The sequence below is a fragment of the Micromys minutus genome (assembly GCF_963924665.1).
Source record: "Micromys minutus genome assembly, chromosome: 29".
In the NCBI taxonomy this organism is placed as follows: Eukaryota; Metazoa; Chordata; class Mammalia; order Rodentia; family Muridae; genus Micromys; species Micromys minutus.
This window is the reverse complement of record NC_137964.1, coordinates 24,791,529-24,813,809: the sequence shown is the minus strand read 5'-3', so window position 1 is coordinate 24,813,809 and position 22,281 is coordinate 24,791,529. Positions and strand designations below refer to the sequence as shown.

The 22,281-nt window shown below is 42.6% G+C and overlaps 1 protein-coding gene across 2 annotated transcripts; it reads right to left on the bottom strand.

The window, feature by feature from the left end:
* Positions 1 to 1,765: 1,765 nt before the first annotated feature.
* On the bottom strand, positions 1,766 to 22,161 carry ZCCHC8 (zinc finger CCHC-type containing 8; the record flags this gene model as incomplete). Of its 2 annotated transcripts, XM_080940852.1 has the most annotated exons (14): positions 1,766 to 4,591; positions 5,491 to 5,608; positions 5,926 to 6,012; positions 7,591 to 7,709; positions 8,863 to 9,005; positions 9,634 to 9,776; positions 10,228 to 10,288; positions 10,836 to 10,901; positions 11,023 to 11,126; positions 15,266 to 15,343; positions 15,722 to 15,827; positions 18,044 to 18,118; positions 20,504 to 20,546; positions 21,954 to 22,161. In XM_080940852.1, the coding sequence occupies 14 exons, from the start codon at positions 22,159 to 22,161 to the stop codon at positions 3,825 to 3,827; spliced, it is 2,118 nt and encodes a 705-aa protein (XP_080796978.1). In that variant the 3' UTR covers positions 1,766 to 3,824. The 2 variants fall into 2 exon arrangements, with proteins under 2 accessions (XP_080796978.1, XP_080796979.1); XM_080940853.1 differs by lacking the exons at positions 10,836 to 10,901; positions 11,023 to 11,126; positions 20,504 to 20,546; positions 21,954 to 22,161 and having other exon boundaries at positions 18,044 to 18,112.
* Positions 22,162 to 22,281: the final 120 nt, after the last annotated feature.

The following is a 22,281-nucleotide window of genomic DNA, read 5'->3' as shown; positions in this document are numbered from 1 at the left end:
TATAACCTCAGAGAATGAATCACACCTTAGAAGCTAGCTACTTGGGCACTAAAAATTGTTACGACACTCTTGTTGGTTCTGTCTGCTCATGACAATCTTTAAACTGCAAGGCAAGTGGTAAAAATCACGAGAGCCAGTGATTCACTGGGTAAAAGCCCTTCTTGCCAAAAATGATGACACATGTTCCAATCCCAGGTCCCACATGGTAGGAGAGAAATGACTCCAGTCCTGACTTCTAGATGTGCACCGTGATATTTGCATGTACACACACATACACGTGAGATAAAAATGTTAATTCAAAACAAGCCAGGAAAAAAACCCAAAGCAAAGTGGAGAACTTTGATTTCAGTACCCAAGATGCACAAGTTCTAACAAAGAACAAACTGAAAAATCCAGTCACCTAGGAGGGAACCCGTGGCACCGAGACACAAGATTTTTGAAGAAAGCAAAGGCAGATCTTTCTGGTTAAAGTCAAGGCAGCATCTTCTTCCCACTTACTTGCTCAAGACAATGAGAGCTGGCCTTGTTGTAGCAACCTGTGGCACATTTCACAGGACAAACATATCCCCACCCTGTTCCAACATCTCCCTGGGAGTATTTGCGCATTACCTCACTTGCCCACACCTGGAGACCCGTCACAGCACTGACAAGTCCAAACAATCCCTCCCCCTCTCTCTCTTCACCCTTCTCTTCCTAAGACCCAGACACGGCAGCCTACATTTCTGTAAAAATGCACAGTGCGCATGGGAAAGTCAGAGTCTAACTTGGTTTTCTTTTCCCAGACTGTGAATCCTCGGGACTGAACTCAAGTTTCACCAAAGGTGACACACACCTTCATCCACTGAGCCATCTTGCTGGCCCCTCATTTTTCTTTTTCTAAAGATTTATTTATGTATGTGAGTACACTGTCACTGTCTTCAGACACACCAGAAAAGGGCATCAGATCCCATTACAGATGGTTGTGAGTCATCATGTGGTTGTTGGGAATAGAACTCAGGACCTCTGGAAGAGCAGTCAGTGCTCTTAACCACTGAGCCATCTCTCCAGCTCCCCGTCTTGTTTCTTTCAATGTACATTTGGTCTGTAATTTCCTCCTTCCTGATGCTTTAAGGACTGGTTCAGGAATTTCTCTTGCTAGCCAGCTCTAGCCTCCCATCAGCTCTGTGCTCTCCCATTGCCACATGCCGCTTTGTGCTGGAACCAAGGAAGCACAGACACTCCTTCAAAGAGGGTGACTTGTACCATCTTTCCTTCCTGAGACAGGGTCTTGGCCTACGACTTGTCATCTTGCCTCAGTCTCCCAGTGCTGAGATTACAAGCAGGAAACATCCCTCCCAGCTCACCAGCTCATTACTTCCTTCTATTTACTGCAAGTGCACCCTGTGGTAAATAGTTTTTTTCCTGGACCTGGGGATCAAACCTAGGACCTCATACGTGTCAGGTAAGCTAACACTTAGGTAAATTCCAGAACCTAAGTAGTTAAAAAAAAGGATCCTGGTTTCTGAGAAACCAATACTTTTGAAGAGCTTCTCACAGGTAAACTGGGCAGTGGATAAAACCCCAGATTCAGGGCTGGAGAGATGGAGAACCCAGGTTTGGTTTCCAGCACTCACATCAGCGTTAACAACCAATCTGCATACAACTCCAGCGCTCCAGAGGACCCAATGCCTTCTTCTGGCTACAAGGGTATCTGAACTTATACATATATACACATAATTAAAAACATAAAAAATAAATATTGAAAAAAGAAACTTGGATACGGAGGCAAGAGATCTGAATTTATTTACATTTAGGCATCTATGTTTTAGACATTCGTTTAAAAAAAAAACAAAACAAAAGGAAAAGGCAATACCTACCCAATAAAGGAAAAATGGTATAATTTATACCTTAACAGAGTACGTATGTGCTGGAAATAAATATTCCAATATTCAGCAGATGCCAGCAATACAATATTTAAAGAAACACTTTTTCTTTTCCTGAAGCAGTATCTCGTGTAGCCCAGGCTAACTGAGCTTGCTATGTAACCAAGGCTGGTCCTGACCCTCCAGCCCACCTCCCAAGTGCTAAGATTCCAGGCCTAAGCCACCAGAGAGGGCTAAACAATAACTTTTGGTTTAGACATCAGCTGAGTCTCTAGTGGAAGAGAGGGCTAAAGAATAACTTTTGGTTTAGACATCAGCTGAGTCTCTAGTGGAAGTTTGGCCTTTCCAGAGTCCTGTCACTGGGGCCGGGGTAGCAGTGTAGCTGATGCTTGCCAAGCACATACACAGGAAGACGAGCAAGTTCAACGTCATCTCCAGGCTGGTGAGCTGGCACACTGGGTAAAGGTGCTTGATGAGGACCTAACATGGAATCCCACACATTGTCTTCTAACATCCATATTCATGCCAAGGAATGACCCCTACCCCATAAATAAATGTTCTTTTTTTTGTTGTTGTTTTGTTTTTTTAAAGAATCAGGTCATCTTGCCTGTAATCTCAGCAGTAGGTAGTATCAGAAAGACTGTGAATAAGGTCAACCTAGGCTACATAACATCTTAGCTCACTGAAAAAAACAGAGAGAGAAGAAAACAGGCTTAATGTTATTGGACCCCTTATCTTCTCTATGCCCCCATGACCTCCCCTCCTTGTTGCAGGCCAGCTAGGAAGGCTGCCGCTTTCACACGTTACAGCATATAAACCCTGTGAAGAATGCACTGAAAACTCAGATGGCAAAGAAGCTCCAAGCATTTGACACTTAATTCTAGCATGGCCTTGTCCGTTCTCTTGTGACCATCCTTCCCTTTACTGTTTATAAATCAGCAAATTTGACTAGTGAGTTCTCAAAACTATCATTTAAATCTGGACCGATTCCCTTTTGTGCCCTCTGCTGGCCTGGAGCAGCTTAACACTACTACCTGAGTGAGTGGTAATTCCTGATCTCCAAGTGCTCCAGAACCTGACCTGGTGTAGACTTAGAGTGTCTCGTTAGAGAACCCGGCCAGGCTCCCGCTTGCAAAGGACGGACACAGTCTGTCTACCTTCCAGCTGAAACCCACAATATTACAAAGGCTAGCTGACCTCCACTTTTTTTCCCAAAATAATTAAACAATTTTGTTTCCATTTGATTATGTGTAAGGTTGGGATCCACTTTTAGCAGCCAAACATGCAGTTTCTTTGCAACCACATAATTTTCATCCAAGTTTAGAAGAACAATTCTAACTGTGCGTCTTATCTATCTGAAGTCTTGGTTCATGTGTAAGAAAACTAATTTATTAAACCTCTGTACACAAAGGTGAGCACACCTTTATTGGAAGCATATTTGAATAATTAAATTACAAAAAGTAAAAGTGTTATTAAAATTCATGCATGAAAATCTTACAAAAATACCCCAAGCAGGATAAAGCTGCTCATCCCTGATTATTCTCATTTGGTTGTTGTAATTGAACTGTGGATTTAAAATTGTTAGAATTTTCTTTTAAAAAGTGATATATTAAGCTTATATATACAGGATAATAGCAAAATGTAGAAAGGGAGAACAATTTACAAAAGACATTTAAAAAAAGAAACCAAAAAACAAAAACCTTCAATTTTGACAAACACTCCCGATCCAAAAATAGTATAGCCCGGAGCAAGCATCTCTGAACCAGCTCACACACACAAACCCTGGGTTGTAGTCAGTGAGAATAAAACAGCAAGCTCACATTCCCAGTCTTTCATTATGTAAAACAGGCTTGAGTTGAGATCACAATTACAAGTGGGCAGATTCTGAAAGGGGGAAAGGACAAATGGGGGTCACCTGGTCTCAGTCTGCAGCTCACCTCACAGCAGTGCTATGGCAAGGGCTCACTCAGAAGTTTTTTTGTTTTTCTGCTGATTTCGGGGTGAATTCTTTAACAGGTTTCTTATCCTGAGGTACATCCCAGTGGATTCAGCCATGTTCTCAAATTCAAAGGGTGTTATTCCAGTGGCAAACTTGCTCATGTCAGGTACTGGGCTATGGACTTTTGGGGCTGTCGGAGGCCGGGTGTCCAGATGAAGGAGCTGCTGGTTGCCTCCATTGCTCATTTTCAATGTACCACCATTGTCAAGAAGAGCACCTTCAGGGTCTCCCTCTGCGGAGACTTCTCTCTGAGAGAGCACTGCTGCCCCTGCTGTTGGGCTGCAGGAAGGCTCAGGTCCAGCAGTGTCTACAGAAGCAGCTGGCTCCTGGGGCTCAGCCAGCACTGGCTTTTCCAGGGCCTTTCCTTCTGGGACAGAGAGGTCAAACTCATTTGGACAAGGGGAGGAGGCCACTGAATTCCCAGTTAAAGGTGTGTCCACAGGAACATCGGAGTCACTGTTACCTCCCTCGGCCTGCTGGAGAGCTGCCCAGATCTGCCTCTGCTGCTCTTCAAGCTCCTCCAGTGTCAGGGCATCCTCATCCATGGCTGAGGCTGTGGGGCGCGTCTGAGGTGAGTCACTGGGAGTCAGTGGTGGGGTTCCCTTAGGCAGTGGAGGAGTGAAGAGAGGTGGAGGTGTTCCCTGTGGCAGTGGAGGAGGTGTGCCAGGAGGCAGTGGTGGCTGAAACTGAAATGCTCTGCTGCTCTGAGAACCAGGTGGAATCTCTAGATCTGAAACAGAAGACATTTTAGAAGTCACAGCATTTCATACAAACTTATTATTGAAACTTAGGGGTATCTATATCTAGAGGTAGAACGGCCATAAACACCCATCTTTGAGAAGGCAGAAAAGACTTGGATATGATGATCCATGCCTGTAAATGCCAGCACTCAGATGGCCAGCCTGGGCTACAGTCTCAGATCCCATGACCATGCCTGGATCTGGGTGCTAAGGAATGTAAATCAGACCCCTGGGAGAGCTACCCTGTACTCTATGTGGTTTCAGATGGAGGAAACATGAGTCATGGAGACAGCAGGAGTCCTAGGAAGGAAAAGAGGAAGCCTACTCTTAACTGCAGAGCTCTCTTTCTTTTGCCCTAATTCTAGACACTGGGCTTCAAAAGATGGAAACTAACTGGATTCTCCTGTCAGGACCACCATGATCCTGGTTGAGCACAAGTCCCATGGGATGACATGGAAGGATAAAAAGTGTGTCAAGAATTTGCCCAATTTTAAATATTCAGGAGTACATATCCCCTGGGAGGTAATTTAGTTCTAGGACCAATATGACTACAAAGATACCTGCCCAAGGCTCAAATGTTCTTGAAACTAGAGCTCCCAGAAGTGTGCATGCCCAGTTGCTGCTCGTCCAGACTTATGCCCCACCAGAGGAGCTGGACCAGCTGTGACACTGTGGGTACCTGAGCCTGCCAAATTCAGGAGCTTGGCTAACTGGTCCCTCTGCCTCTCCTACCAAGCATAGCTTCCAATTTAGGTTTTATCAGCATCAGTGGAAATGCTCTAAAGCTAAGGACTGGAGAGCTAAGTATGGAGAAGCTTCATCCTCCTTACAGACCCAGGAGGATACAGGCTAACCTTGCCTTCTCGAGAAACCAAAACCACAAATGTACCTGAGTCGAGCTCCATGTCAGCAGGGGAGGCTGCTGAGCTGCCTTCCTTCCGCTGCTTCTTTGGACTACTAGGGCTGGACTGAGAGGAAGACCGCTTGCTGCTAGACCTCATGCTTGGCTAATAGAGAAACCAGTAAGAACACAAGTTAGACAGGGCAGACAGAAAACCTCTAGCCCATACTTAATTAAATCCAGCCTAGAGCCAACAATTACTATTTGCTTCTTGATTAATCAGACACTGTTTATAATATAAACCAGAAAGAATAGCAATAAGCCATAAAATCTCACTACAAACATTTACACCCTTAAAATTTATGTTCTGAAGCAAGGGATGTCCAGTTAGTTCAATGTTAAGTGCTTACTTGCCTCATACATCTAAGTCCTAGGTTCAATTCCCAACATCATATACACATATACACACACGAATCAATTTACCGACTGGATGTTAGAATTAAGGTAACTGGCAAACACATCCTTCTGTTGACACGCCTGCATTGGTATGGAACCGAACATTCTCCATTCCTGATGTAGAATAAATACAAAAGAGTGGGTTTGAAAAACATCACCTTTTTGAGATTTTGCTCCTAGCACTCAGGAGGATGAGGCATAAAGGCTGCAAATCTCGGGCAAGATTGGGCTACACAGTGACTTTAAGGTTTTCTATGCTACAGTAGAAGACTCTAATTCAAAACAAAGCACCAATAACGCCCCCCACACCAGAAATATCACAAGGAAGTCCATTATTTTGTATGCAAACTAGAAAACAGTAATGGAAACAGTGGCACACTCTTGGATCCCAGAACTTGGAAGAGTCAGAAGGAACATCACTACATCAAAAAATATCGGGGCTGGAGAGGTGGCTCAGTGGCTAAGTGCACTCACTCACTGCTCTTCCAAAGGTCCTGAGTTCAAATCCCAGTAACCATGTGGTGGCTCACAACCATCTATAGAGATCTAACCCACTTCTGGTGTGTCTGAAGACAGCCACAGTGTACTCACATAAACAAACAAACAAACACATCTTTAAAAAAAAAAAAAACTCAAACAAAAGCACCAAAACCCCAATTTGCCAGCACCACTAAAGCAGCTCACTGTTTAATTTTGGTACATGGACGAAAGCTAGATGGCACACAACAGTGAGTGTGAAACAGCTCCTCTCAGAGAGAAATGCACCACAGAGGAAAACCAAGGAAAGCAGATGGAGGAGCCCTACTGCACCTAGTCAAGTTAAGGAGAATTTTACTTAAATAAATACCTGTAAAACTTAGAAGACTACTCCAAAAAATTTCACAGTCTCAGTGGTGTTTGTTTTATGTCTTATGTAGCTTTGTCTGACCTATAACTCACAGAGACTTTTAAAGGAACACACCATCACACAATATGACACTGTTGAGTTACGTGCTGAGGCTTAGATTCCAGCTGAGGTGCTGCTGCAGTTTTAGATCACAGAGCCTAACCTTTTGCTCCTTTGCTTTTGCTTAGGATGCAGCAGAAAACCCCACAACTTTGCCATATATGGTTTTGTACTTAATATTCTAATTAGTAAGAGGAACCAGAGCTGGGATATATAGCTCAGTAACAGTATAGTACTAGCACATCAAAGATTCTGAGTTCAATTCTTAATATTGAAAAATATATGTTAGGGAGGCACATGCAGGCAGATCTCTGTGAGTTCAAGACCAGCCTAGTCTACAGAGTGAGTTCCCAGACAGCCAGGGCTACACAGAGAAACCTTGTCTCCAAAAAAAAAAAAAAAAAAGTTCCATATTGATCAGTGCACAAAAACCTACAACCCAACCCCAAGTCCCAGAGTCTGGCCTCCAGAACCCACATCAGAGTTTGTTGCAATCCTATGTGCATGAACACCTGTCATCCGGGCACCCAGGAGGGACAGGGTGATCAAGGTCAGCCTGCAACATGAGATCTAGCTAACAAATAAAAAGCTGAAACATGTCATGACTCCACTTTCCAAATGCTATTACACATGTGTGCTATTATGTCTAGCTATAAATTTACTCACTTCTTTATGTAATGTTTTATGTAGCAATCGTTAATAGAATTATCACATTTCAGTAGAAAAAAATTTAAATGTATACTTACATCTGGAATACCTCTGGGAGTAGATATATTAAAACCTGGATAGTTTACCAATTTTGAGAGATCGTAAGTGACATTTTTATTCTGTATTTCTCCAGTTTCTGTTTCTCCATCCGCATCATCTATTAGAAGTCAGAGAAAATGTTAACATGGCTAAACACTAAACATGTCTCCCTGACTTAACCCACACAGGGAAAAAGCTGAAATACTCTATGACCCCAGCATCTAGGGGCTGAGACAGGTGAAAACCACCTTTAACTCACAAGTTCCAGGCTAGTCTGGAACACAGATTATTTCAAAAGAATACAAAAGATTTAGCTAGGTGGTGGCAGCACTTGCCTTTAATCCTAGCACTTAGAAGGGACAGGGACAAGTGAGTTGGAGACCAGCCAGGTTTATGTCGTGAGTTCCTGTACAGCCAAGACTACACAGAGAAATTCTGTCTTGAAAAACCAAACTAAGTAACTAAAACAAAACACATTTTTTAAAACTATACTTTAGTCACACTCAGCTTTGGAAAGAGCTTTGTAGGCACGCGCAGGCCCATACAAAAGACTCTTGCAGAGACAGCTAATTTCTTTTTAATTATTTTATTTATTTGCATTTCACAAGTTGCCCCCCTTTGTGAGTTCATGATCTCATCCCCCCCTTAACTCTTAACTGGTGAGCCATCTCTCCAGCCCGGGTATTTCTTCTTAAGAAAAATTATTATTCCAAGTGCACAGTGTGGGTGTGCAGCTGTGCCATGACACGTATGTGGAGGCCAAAGGACAACTGTCCAGACACTTTACTTTTGCATAGCAACCACCTTTACCCACTGACTACCTCCTTATCCCCTCTCTGATACTATTTCTTCTTTTCTTTTTTCTAAAGATAGGCTCTTGCCATGTATCTTAGGCAGGCTGGCCTTGAACCCTCCTACCTCAGCCTCTCACATGCCACAATAACAAATGTGTATGACCACATCCAGCTAAGCTACCTGATAATTCCTTATGTCCAATGAAGCTTTAGTTCCTTCCTTGGAAAACACAAAATGTCATCATGTTTTTGGTTACCCCAAGACACATCGAACAGGTAAGCCATTCCTGTCATTAGACAGAATTTTGCTAGAGACCAAGCTGGCTTCGAACTCACTGAGATCAACCTGCTTCTCCTCCTGAATGCTGGTTTAAAGGCCTGGTTAATAATCTTAATTGACTGGGGTGGGGGCATGACACAAGATGAGAGGGAAAAGAGAGACCTCTAAGCTGACTGCTCTATCCTAACATACTATACCATTTCCATCATAGAGTGCAAGTCCTGAATTCTCCAATTCAGCCTCCTTGAGCCAGCCCGGGGGGTAGCCCAGCTGGCGCATCCGGTAGATGAAAGGAGGAAGACTCTTGTCTGTCACACCCAGTGCATCTTGAAGTTCCTCACTAAGTAAAAATAAAGGAGGAAAAATGAGGAATTTCTAATTGCATAAAAATATTTTGGCATCTTTCTTTTTCTAAAGATTTACTATAATTTTTAAGTGTATGTTTGTGCTTGCATGTGTGCCTGTGCAACACATGCATGCCTGGTGCCATGGAGGGCAGAAGAGGCTACCAGATCCATGATAACTGGAGTTACAGATATGGTTGAGTCATTCTATGGGTGCTAGGAATCCAACCAGGGTCCTCTGGAAGAACAGCCAGTGCTCTTATCTTCCAAGCCTTCTTTCCTGCCCCATATATTCCTTAAGATGGGGCTTTCACTCTATGGCCCAGGCTCACTTAGACTTTATGGGATCTGTCCTGTCTCAGCCTCCCAGGTGATGGGACCATAGGCATGAGTCACCATGTCTGGCTAAAACATTTTTGTCCCATATTACATAGCATGAAGTATGATACATACCAAGCACATGGCAAATCTTTGATAGGTGAGTTATAACAAATGGATACATTCTGCTCAGACATGTTATACATGGTATAGAATGCTTACACTCTTGTAATTCCCAGAAGAGCCAGAATGTTCCAAATTCTGAGAAAATAAAAATGATACCCCATGGTAGAACAACAGTGGTACCTAATAACTCCTGGCTTGAATCTTCCGAATCTCTCTTCTACTTCTTCTGCATGATACCGCTGCTGAAAACTCTGGCTGTTTGCCTCACCACAGGCATCCATATATTCCTTTCTCTTCTCACTTATTCGAGCAGCATTCCGAGGCTAAATCATAATAATGTTTGAGAGGAATGGTATCAAACAATTTAGAAGTATCTCAAAAACTTATTAAGAATGCTCACTTTTTAAAATATAAACAAAATAGATTGCTTTAGTCTTGATATATACTATACCCACAAAGATGGGCAGATATTTTTGAAAAGCAAGTAAGAAGAAACAGTCACTTTAGTTTTTATTATTTTAGTGTTGTCAGAACCTACATTTTAATTTTTTAAATGTCTAAAAATTAACTCATACTTCATTCACCTCAAATACAGAATATGTTATTTCCTTAAAAAAAAAAAATCCAATGTCTTAAATATAAACACGAATTTGAAAAGATTAAAGCACAAATGAATGTTGCACAGGAAGTGCATGCACATTACCCAGAGTCACACATGCACACAAAATTGCCACCAGCTTTCGTCCAGTGACATGCTGCTTATGAAAGATTTACCATTGGGCACTCCTTCATCTGATGCTCTTCAGAACCACAGTTGAAACAGTGAGGCTTTGGCCTATTAGGTCAGAACACAAAACAGAACAAAAGTCCAAAGATTTTCATAATGTAAACGACAACGGAAAAGCATCAGTGCATGCTAGATGCCAGGAGCGCAGAGCCAGCGGAGGGTGAGGTGCGCTGCGTCTGTACTGCTGGGCACACGCGTCTTGTTCTCAGCTATGGAGGCCGCACTCCTTGTCTTAGCCGAGAACCAGCCTGCTCCAGCTCAGTATGTTACCTCTCAGCTTTGTTCAGTGATTAATAACAGAACCAAAGCCAACAGAGCATCCTTTCCTTCAGTTAACAGGAAGAAGGCAGATGGTTCTAAGACCGTAACCACACTGATAACAATAATGACTTCTTTCCACCCTCCCAGGCACTGGGCCTGAATTCCAAGAAATGGATGATCAATTTTAACATTTAACAACACATATCTCCAGATATCAGGATTCTAGCTCAATACACCAGCAACAGAGAATATTAACTTTTAAGAGCTGATAAAGAGAATATGGTTTCTGGTATTGGAAAACAGAGAATAAAACAAGATAACGCCCCACACGAACCTTTTTGCCTTTACTTGCATTTCTTGCCCTTCTAGAGAAACAATGTGGCTGAAGACTTGCTGGTACCTTTAGTGAATTTTATTAAGGAATAGTTATCATAGTCTGCAAAATTTGGTAAGCTTTTTTTTTTTTAAAGGTGAATTAGTGGCAAGATGCATAAAAGATCTTCATTCACTATGTAGGATACTTAGGTATTTCCCATCCTTCCGTAAGCTGAGGGTTTTCATTTAGTAGCGGTTGCCCCAATTTATCAAGGCAAAAATTAGTAAAATACAGGACACTTCCTACAACCTGCAGAAAACAAGTCAAAAAATATCGCTATTTAAGCAGAAAAAAAAGACATTAAATAACGTAAGTCTATGATATTGTAAATTTATGATTACCCATTAAGTTTGATTCTAGATGAGTCTGAGAGAAAGAGCCCTAAACATGAGCTGGACTCCGATGTGCAAATAAAGTGACACCTGAGCTGTCACAGACTCATCAGTACATAGATCGTGCTGCTCACACCAAAGCGTGTGACACAGGACCCTCCTGTACCTGTATGTCTGCAGCAAGACTGTCACAGCCTGCATTTCCAACTGTTATTTCCAGTTCCTTGGCTCCCGTTCACTTTGTCTACTACCAAGTTTTTGTAGCCATTTCATACAGACAGGTTGAGAACACAATACAATGAATATTCATGCACCCTGAACCTGACTGAATAAATAAGAACTGTCTGAAAATTTTCTGTCCATGACTCTCTTCATGTACACACACACACACACACACACACACACACACACACACACACACACTTCACACACACACACTTCTTACTTAATCATTAAGTCAGTTGCAGAGTGACACTTACCCTTAAATGCTTCAGTACAAACCAAAAACATTTTCCTACAAAACAACTCCCTAGTATCACTTGGATCAACTCTAAATTCAAGTTTCTTTACCTCCAAAATGCTCTTTAGCATTAGCCCCAATTCAGGGTGTGATTAAGGTTCGTATGTTGTATTTGGATGTTTATTTTTTGTCTCTACTGTCTAGAACACACCTCTCCCATACTTAAATGCCACTGTCAGTCTCTCTAGAACATCTCCAGCAATGCTTCATTCCTCCTGCTACACTAGCAGCTTGAGGAAGAAGCTAAGCAAGACTGCAGCTGAATCCTTAGGGCATCCATCAATCTTCATCTCCCAACCTGCAAGTACTACACTACTGATTCTTCATTTCTTCCAGAAACACCTTCCATTCTTCAGGATGGTACCCTCAGGTCTGCTTTACAAATAGAAAAAATTTTTGGCTGTCTAAGTCCGTCTCATCTCTCCATCTTCTAAGGATTAGCCACATGGCTGGTCAGTTAGCTTCCTCCTCACTCTCCCTTCATACCTGATTCACCCACACCTAGGGAATGAGATATAATTTCTATGCTGATGACCCCACAAAGAAAAGTTCTGATCCCTGAGCTACAGTTTTTGATAGTCAAAGGCCAACATGCTACCTCTTTCTAGATATGTAAGGTGTCTCAAACTCACCTATTTAAAGTGGCACTGGAAGCCACCTGCCTGCAATCCCAACATTTGAGAGGTTGAGACAGGAGGACCACAGTTCAAGGCCAGCTTGGGATACACAGCAAAACTCTGTCTTTAAAACAACAATAACAAAACCCAAATAGATAATTAAAAAACAAAACCAACAATTCCTAGTCCCCTCCAAACCTGCCTTTCCCTCATTCTCCTTGGGCAAGGCCTGAGCTCTTCTGACTATTCTTTGAGGGGTTCTTTATTCTACATCTAATTCATGAACACATTAGATCAGCCTTATTGCAAGTACAGCCAGGTCTCAGCCATGCATCACCATCACTACCACGGTCTGTTACTGCTTTCTCTTGTCTGAGGTTAACACACCAGCTTTCTGACTGCAGACCCTCCCAGGGGATAACTACTTTCCAGAAAGAACCTAGTTCTTTCACTTAAGGCACAGCAAGTCACGTTTTTACTTTTGACCCTTAACTGGCTTTTAGAGTTGAGGTTTTCGTCAAGATGGAGATCAATAGTGCCACCACCTACTGGTGAGTCTCTGAGCTTTCAAATGTGTTTCCTTCTTAGTAAAATGGCAAGAATGGCACCTCTGTGAGTATGACCTGTCCAGCTCCCAAGTAATACCCGAGTACTTGGTTGAATACTGGCTGCTGGTATCTACTTCCCTTTCCTAATTATTGAGCCCTCTTTGCTCAGAATACAGCCTCAGATTCACCCTCAATTCATCCAGATCATGGCCTGCACAGGTAGTCACAAACAACTCACTATACAAACCACCCACACCTGGTACCACATCACTTTTCTCCCAGCACCCCAACTGTTCTAGGTATTGAATTTAGGGCAAGTGAGTGCTTCAACACTGGACTTGCTTCTTTCCTTATTCTGAGACAGGATTTCACTAAGCTTTCCAGGCTACCCATGAGTCACTCCACAGCCCAGGCAGGCCTTAAACCTTCAACGTTCCTGTCCCAGCCTCCTGTGCGTGTGCACATGTGAACACACAGACAGAAACACTCACTTTCTTCCGTCTGTATTGCAGAATTGAACCCAGGTCCTTATGTGATAGGCGAGCACATAATGGTCTATATTCTAACCTTACTTTTCTTAGGAATTCAACCTTCACTGAACAAGAGCTGGTCCAAACTCTTTCTTTTCACTGCTGTCTCTTAAATCTAGTTCCTGGCACAAAGCAGCATTCAGAAAACACCAGAATGTCTGAAGTACTAAACCATAAAACTCTCATTTAAAACAAACAGCACTTTAGTACAATAGCCTTTGAGATGGAAAAGATGTGAACGTTACCTAGTTGAATAAACAAACAAACCCCTTAACTGGGCAGTAGTAGCTCATGCCTTTGATCTCAGCGCTCATGAAGCAGAGGCAGGTAGACGTCTGTGGGTTCCAGGGTGAGTTCCACTAAGGCCAATATTACACAAAAACCCGGTCTCAAAACAAACAATTTGCACTGTTGAGATAGCTCAGATGCTGGACCCAAAGGGCAGAAGAGTAAACACCAACTCCAGCCAACAGTCCTCCGGCCTTCACATGCATATATATAAATACATTTCAAAATTAAAAAGAAAAACAAAATCATAAACAAAAACAATAGAAAACTTTAAAATATTCTTGATAGCATCCCTAATTTTTATTTTCTTCAAATAACATAAACATTTTTCTTCTCTGATGCACATTTCTGATTTTTGTTTTGTTTTCTAGACAGGGTTTCTTCATGTAGCCCTGGCCATGCTTGAAGTAAGAGATATATCTGTCTCTGCCTCCCAAGTCCTGGGATTAAAGATGTACACCACTACTGCCCGGTGGAAATTTCTGATTTTTTTAAAGATTCTTTTTGCTTTTAATGATGTGCGTGTGTGTGAAAGAGAGAGAGAGAGAGAGAGAGAGAGCACACGCATGTGCATCTGTGGGTATGTGGTGTAAGTGCCAGTCTTTGAGTACGCCAGAGGCATTGAATTCTCTGAAGCTAGAGTTTTATGTGGCTGTAAGGTGACCAGTGTAAGTGAGGGGAATCAAACTCAGATCTACACCAGTGGTACATGCTCAATTGCTAAGCTCTCTCTGGAGAAGAAAGAGGAGGATGGTATAGCAGGCAACTGACACATGCTAGGCAAGTACCCTGCCACTAAGCTAGTCTAGGCTAGCCTTTTTCCTTTTCCTTTCTGCCTTTGCCTCCTAAGATTACAAGAATAAGCCATCAAGGCCAGCTCCCAGCCTAGCTGACTCTGAGCTGAAAAGTACCTCCTTGTATTCAATTCCATCACTAATCCAATTTTGCCAGAGACGCTATGAAGCATGATGGATAACAACTACAGTCATATTTGCTGAAATATAACATTCCTCTCAGGTCTTTTCATGAGAGTTGTGGCTCTTCATGATCTCTGCAGCCCCAAGTCCATAATATTTGGGTACAATATCAAAGGGCATATTCTATAAGCAGGAAAATTAGTCATCCTTTGAGAATATGCTGCAAAAATAGCTTGAGACTAATGAATTTTGCAAAGGAACTGGAAGGCCAAAATACAGGTTCTCCCTGTTAAGCTTTTACTTTTACCCACTAACTAGGCTTACTGACATTTTAAATTTCTAATATGCCACGTCATATCAGCTACTTCTCTCTACTTCCTTTGTATGCAAGTTTTACAAGCTGAGTCAAAGTTTTCAATAAACATAAAGAGGCTGGTCAGACCAACACAAACTCTTGCACATAATGCATACTGTCCTCAGGACAGAGCGCAGCAGTCACTGGAGAGGAAGTGACATTGGAAGATGACAGTGACATTCCTGCTTTAGGGATGTGAGCACACAGCTATCGTTACACCACCCAACTGGAAACACACAGGAGCCATACATCTGCAGAGTTCAAAAGAGAGCCAAACTTACACTGAAAGCTTCCTTGTTGTTTTTAATGGCACATGATTCTTCCACTTTATGGTCCTCTTCCAACATAACACTGGATGGCTAAGACCAAGAAACAGGCATTACCAAGTGTCACAAGAGGAATATCTTTTGACTATCAATCTTCGGGAATCTCAACACTTTTCCTTCACCTAGTAAATTATATAAATAATCTAACGTTACTAGTCAATACTGATAACATCATAGACCTCAAACCATTAATTTTTTAAAAAATGTTCATTAAATGAAAAATAACATTAAATCCAGGCAAGGCAGCACAGCAGCGCCACCCCAGCCAGGTGGCAGCACCGGTCAGACCTCTAAGAAGGAGCCAGTGCACAACCTTCACCATTTTGGTTTAGACTCAAGGAAATTTCTAATGTAACAGCAGCAGCAGCAAAAAGCACAGCCACTCAGCACTGAGCCTCAATCTTAAAATACCTGGGGTAAAAGGCTGAAGGAGGTCTTTTCCACATCATTTTTTTGCTGTTCCTCAAATCGTTTTACTAAATTTGATACAAACTCCTCTATTTCTTGGTGGTATTGCCTGTAGGGGAGGGCAGATGGACAGACGGTTAGAACCTGGACAGAAAGAGACATCGGCAGACTCAGGTCCCTGCATTATTTTAGGTCTGGTCTCAACTTCTTGTTTTTCATGTTCATCACATTTCCTACTGTGACTTTGTAACTCAGAATGCTACTCTTGAGGGAGGGGAGGAGGGGGAAAAGGAATAACATTTGAAATGTAAATACAAAGAATATCCAATAAAAAAAATTTAGTGATTAAAAAAAAAAAAGTTACTCTTTAGAAACACCATCTACTACTGCAGCATTAACAGGTGATTCTGATAATCGGCTGGTGTCTGCCACAGCACCTTAGTCAAACAGTTGTGAGCATGAGTACATTTTATTTATACATTTCCTGTACTTTTGTTTGGTTGGCTTGGTTTTTCTCTGTGTAGCTTTGGCTATCATATTCTTAATTTTTAATAGGTGCTAGATGTAAATGACCCAAAAAGCAAATGAGAAGTCAGGCATAGTTGTATATGCCTGCGATCCCAGCATCCGGCAGGCAGGCAGAGGTGGGAAGACAGCTACCAATTTCAGGCCAGTTGGGATACCATGAGAAGTCCTGTTCCAGAAACCAAAGACAAACAACAAAATCCACCCAAAGAGTTACATAAGAAAAAGCTCCCTTCCTACTTTCTCCTCACTATTCCTGAAATACAGGGACATCCTCCATATCCTTCTTCCAGACTTTCAATGCACATATAAAATATTTACTTATTTATTATATGTGAGTTCACTGTAGCTGTTCTCAGACACACCAGAGGAGGGCATCTGATCCCATTACAGATGGTTGTGAGCCACCATGTGGTTGCTGGGAATTTAACTCAGGACCACTGGAAGAGCAGCCAGTGCTCTTAACCGCTGAGCCATATCTCCAGCCCTCAATGCACATGTAAGAAAATTCACATTTCACTTGAAAACTAGAAAAGGCCAAACTAAAATACATTAGCAAAGAAAGAAAAAAAGAAGGAAGAAAAATAAAAAAATGTCTATTCTGTCTAGCTGTCCAGGTTGAGAACTACACTGACTGGACAGATATTCTAGAGTGCTCCCTTCAGGAGGTGCAAACAGAGCCCTGGTTTTGCTGTGTTGGAATGAGACAGCAGAGTAGAGACTGCCAGAGTACCTCAGACAGACCTGACCTGTCAGGTATTTTCTAGTTGTAGCATTCTGAAAGTAACAGATGAATGGTACTGAAGTCAGACCATTACAAGCTAATTAATAAAGTTAATTAAAACCATTAGTAGTTTTCTAATCTACAGGACCACAGGACCAGGAGTGCCTAGCATGCTGCTACTAGGCTCACCATCCAGCTACTCCTAGCTGTCAAAGCCTTGGGTTCTCCTCCTAGACCGAAGCAGGTGACGGCCTGGACCCTATTGCTTTTATCTTCTTGTCTGAAGCCAGTACATAGGACCATAAGAGAAACAAGTGACTCAGAAGGCCACTGCAGAAGTGCACTGAGCTCTGCACTCAGGCATGCCATAGTCTTACAGTATTCAAGTTCTGCTATAGACCAAAATTCACCACATGACAGCCAGCATGAAAAATGTATCCACGCATGAGAGCAGGAACAACTAAAACCTGCTATTATGGTGGTGGTAGTATTCTTATGAGATGCTACTACCTGGGCTCTCACTGGTGCCATTTAAGGACCTTAGAGGTAAACTCCATCAGCACACAGTCTTCCAGTGAGAAAACCAGCTCACAGACGTCAGAGTCCAGACTCAAACTCAGGTCCTTAACCTTCATACTCTTGCTCAAACCACTCACTCTCATACCTGAACTCAAAAACAACTTACATAATAAAGAGGAGGGCGAGTCCTTGAGATGGCTTAGCAGGCTAAGGTGCCTTCGGCTAAGTCTGACCACCTGAGTTCACCCCTGAACCTACATAGAGAAGCAAAGCACCGACTCCCACAAGCTGATGGTTCACCACCACCTACCTACCGGCACCGTGGCATAGGCATACTTACTCTCACAAAAACATGCACTGAATAAAATGTAGTAATAAATAAATAAATAAATAAATAGGGGCTGAAGAGATGACTCTGGTTAATGTAAATAGTGCAGGCAAAGCAACTATTTACACTTAAAAAGAGAAAGAATAAAGACGATACAAGTAGTATATTTACTGAATTCAGTTTCATGAAATACATCAACTCATATCTAAAAAACAGAAAAACTACTTACTTTGAAATAGCATTGTTCATAAACAGAATTTGTAATAACGGTCCATCTATCTTTGTATTGCTCACCAGTATGCCACTAGAAGAGAAGTTAAACATAATCTTAGAAGATATTAAAGTACACACACAGCTCTTACAAGCACTTGAGTGTAGCTGCAACTGTTCTTTGCTGAGACAGAGTCTTAGTCACCTTTGCTTACCTCATGCTTGGGACTCTTCTGCTTCAGCCTCCCCAGACCTGGGATCACAGGTTACACTAACACACAAACCTCAAGTTTGTAACTCTTAAGCACTAAAGATTATATAATATTCTGTGAATAGGTCCAAGATGGCTGAAGATGCAGCCATTAGTTCAGAAGCACAAGAGCTCAGGCCCCACCCATTCTGCTGTCTTCAGTGTCTGTGTGAGTACATATGTGGAGGCCAGAAGGGAAGTAAGGCGTCCTTCTCTATCCAGCTTTACCTTTCGGTTTTCTGAGATAGGGCGGCTCACTGAATCTGACGCTTGCTGATTGGCTAGTCTAGATAGCTCTGTTAACGTGATTTCCCTCCACCTCTGCAGCACTGGGATCACAGATGTCAGTTTTGGCATCATTTTACATGGGTGCTAGGGATCGTAAACTCAGGCAGTGCAGCAAACCAGTCAGCTGTCTCCTCAAGCCCTGCAAACTGTCTGTGTCTCTCTTTCTTTCTTTCTTTTTTTTTTTTTTTGAGACAGGGTTTCACTATGTAGCCCCAACATTCACAAAGTAGACAAGGCCTGGCTCTGAAGTCACAGGGATCTTACTTGCCTGTTTGGTCATTAACAGCCTGCACCGCCACATGTAGCCCAGAAATCACCTCCCCATTAAAACTTTTTCACACATTTACACATACAGACAGACACACACCATAGTTTAATGTTTTGGTTTTTAACAAAGTTTCTCTAACTCGTGGCTAGTTTCCTTACAAATTAGGAGACTAGGGAAGAGTAGAAGCAAGCACGTTACAGAAATATACTTCTAAACATTTCAAGTATGTTTGGAAGTATAAAAGAAAACTAAACAATTCATAGTGAATTTTTATTTTATTATAGACTCCTGGGAGCCAAAACTGCTTTAACTATTACAATCCAAGATTCACAAAACATGCGAGTTACAAGCAGAACTGCTCCCAGTTTAAGGCCAGTAGAGGCCAGAGTGAGTTCTAGGTAAGCCTGAACTCAGCTGACACAGTGGTTCAGTGGAGAGGCAGCTTGCCTAGCGTGCATGCCTGTAGCACCAAGACTTAAAAGAACCAAAAGCACAAGGTCCTCAGAGCTACCCAATGAGCTCCCGGGTGGCTAGGGCAACATGAGACCCTACCTGAGACATTGGCCACTACCTAGCCAGTACACACACACACACACACACACACACACACACACACACACACACACACAACAACAACAACAACAAAACTTCCCAGTTCCAAAGCCTCAAGAGATTCCAAATGGACACGACTCCCATCTGAAACACCAGCACTTGGGAAGTTAAGGCAGAGGCATGCAAGGAGTTTGAGAGCAGCCTGGACTACACAAACCCTGCTGAAAGAAAGAAAAGAGAAAGGAAGGGATGAGGAAAGAAAGGGAAAAAAGTAAGAACCAACTGCTCTACGTAAATTAGCACAGTCCTGCAGGCCTGCAGTGGTGGCATGTGTTTTTAATCCCAGCACTCAGAAGAGGCAGCTGGGTTTGAGACCAGCCTGCTAAATATAAAGTAAGGTTCATGCAAAAACTTAAAGGCTACAAAGTAAAATCCTGACTCAAAAAATAAATAAAAAATGAATGTAGTGACTTGTGACCAGATGTCTGAATACATGCATAGGTGCTGTACTTCCTCAAAAGCACATTACCTTTTCTTCTAAAGCTGCGCCTTGCCAGACTTGGCCCCAAGGTGTAATTTCAGTACTAGAGGAGGAGAGGTAACTAGGGGAGGGGGGGGGGGCAGGAGGATCTGCAGTTCAAGGTCATCCTCAGCTACAACTGAAATCTGAGACCAGTTTAGGCTACAATGAGACTGTCTCGACGTGAAATACTTTTTGCACTGTCTGGAATATTTAATTATTACATATTTTTGCAAATATGTCATAAAATATTTAATGCTAGTGTGGTTGCTCATATCTGTAATCCAGCACTTTCAAGGAAGACGAAAGGTTAAGATACAGTGAATTCCAGGCTAGGCTGGGTTACAAGGTGGGAAACACTCAGTAAATACACCCCTGGGCACAAAAAACAAAACCAACTAACCACCTCCATTTAGTCTGATTAACCCACTTACCTGGATTCCTTTATACTCATAAGTCAACCATAAAGAACCGTTACTGAATTCTTTATAGTATTCTGAACTAATGATACCAAAATCCCACAAACTTTTTTTTACAAGGATGCTATGATTAAAGAGGAAGAGCAAAGGGGCATCTTATGTGTAAATTCAACATCTCATACCTGGGTCTTGTCAGAATGTTCAATTTTCTTTTAAGTTCTTGATGTTATTACTGGTTAAGGAATATCAGTCCTCAGGACATCATATAATTATACAGGACATAAAACTCAACCACTAAAGCTTTCACGTTTGTTATCCGAATGTTATAAGTGTACAGGAAGGACCTGTAAGTATCTTGAGGGAGACACCCTGAGCACATGTTTCTCTGAGGACAGGACAACTGGACCTAAACATTAAATACGATTTTCACCCCTTTGAACATAGATTCTAGGACATGACCCTGAAGTTCAGAAACAGTCTACGAGGATTAGCCAAGTACTCAGTTCGATCCTGGTGCTCCAGGAACAAGCTGAAGCAGTCAATGAAGAAGAATGTCCACTGTCAAAAAGCATAAATGATAAAGGTAATGTCGCAAAAAGTTGACAAGAATGTGAGAGTACACCTACACATATGAAATGCTCAGTCTTCCCAACTCTCTAGCATCTCATAAATTTCCATAAGAATGTGTCACGGAAACTGAAAAAAAAAAAATCAGACTTTAACTTCAAAAGTTGACATATCGACTGGAGAGATGGCTCAGTGGTTAGGAGCACTGACTGTTCCTCCAGAGGTCCTGAGTTCAATTCCCAGCAACTACATGGTGGCTCACAACCAATTGTAATAGGATCCAATGTCCTCTTCTGGTGTGTCTTAAGTATCTACAGTGTACTCACAGACATAAAATAAATAATTCTTAAAAAAATAAAAAGCTGACATATCAACCATGCTCAGGGTTCAGGATAACTTTTAAAAGGAAAGTTACCTGAACCAAAACTACCTAAGAACGGAAATTAACTTACTAGCAAATCCACAAACGTTATAGTCCTATTAATAAATTCAAAGGAAAATTTGGCGCGTTTTCCCCAGAGCACTACGACGCAGGTTAGCTCAAGAGATTTAAAACTATGTCGACAATTAACCAAGTCTCTTTGCAGGCTAATTCTTTAAGACCCCCCGATTCTGCATCACAGTGGGCACTCTTTAGCTTTTGCCCCTCCACAAATATCCCATTCCACAGCCGCGATACCTGCATCTTCAAACATACAACTACACCACGTCTAGTCTCTACTTGAGCGTGGCACGCAAAGAAAGAAAACACGATGACCTCAAAGCCTGGGAGAGAAGTGTTTCCAATGTAACAGTTAAGGTTCTGGAGTCACCCGAATGAGCAGCTTTGAGCTGGGGGGCCAGGCTGGTCTGCACAGGAAGGATTCTCACAAGGAAGGGATTGCGCGCAGGCCGCGGTTGCAGCTTCTGCAACCGGACCGAGACTCCCGCCCGCCAGCACGCCGGGCCCCGGGAGGAATGACTTAGAATGCTGATCCTCTTGGAATTTCCGCCGCGCTCCCGCCGGCCGCCACACAGACAAACCCCAAGTGCCAGGTGACAGGGCCCAGCAAGCCGGAAGGATATTCTCGGCGCGTAGTTGCTCGATGGTTTCCTCACAGCGCCGAAGCTGCTCCTGCAGTTCCGCGTCGCCCACCCCATTCTCATCCTCCTCCTCGTCCTCTTCTTCCTCGTCGTCCTTGAAGCGGGTGTGAACGGGCTTCGGGGTCGACTCCTCTTGAGGATCAAACGCCTCGAATAGCTCTAGGTCGCCAAAATCCACACCGGCCGCCATTTTGGGTTGTGGGAAAGATTCGAGGGCAGGGGGCGAAGGTTGTAGGGCAGCACCGTTCTCCCTGGAGGTTTTTCTCCACACACAGGCCTCCAAAGCCGTCTAGGGGCGGGACCTGGCGAG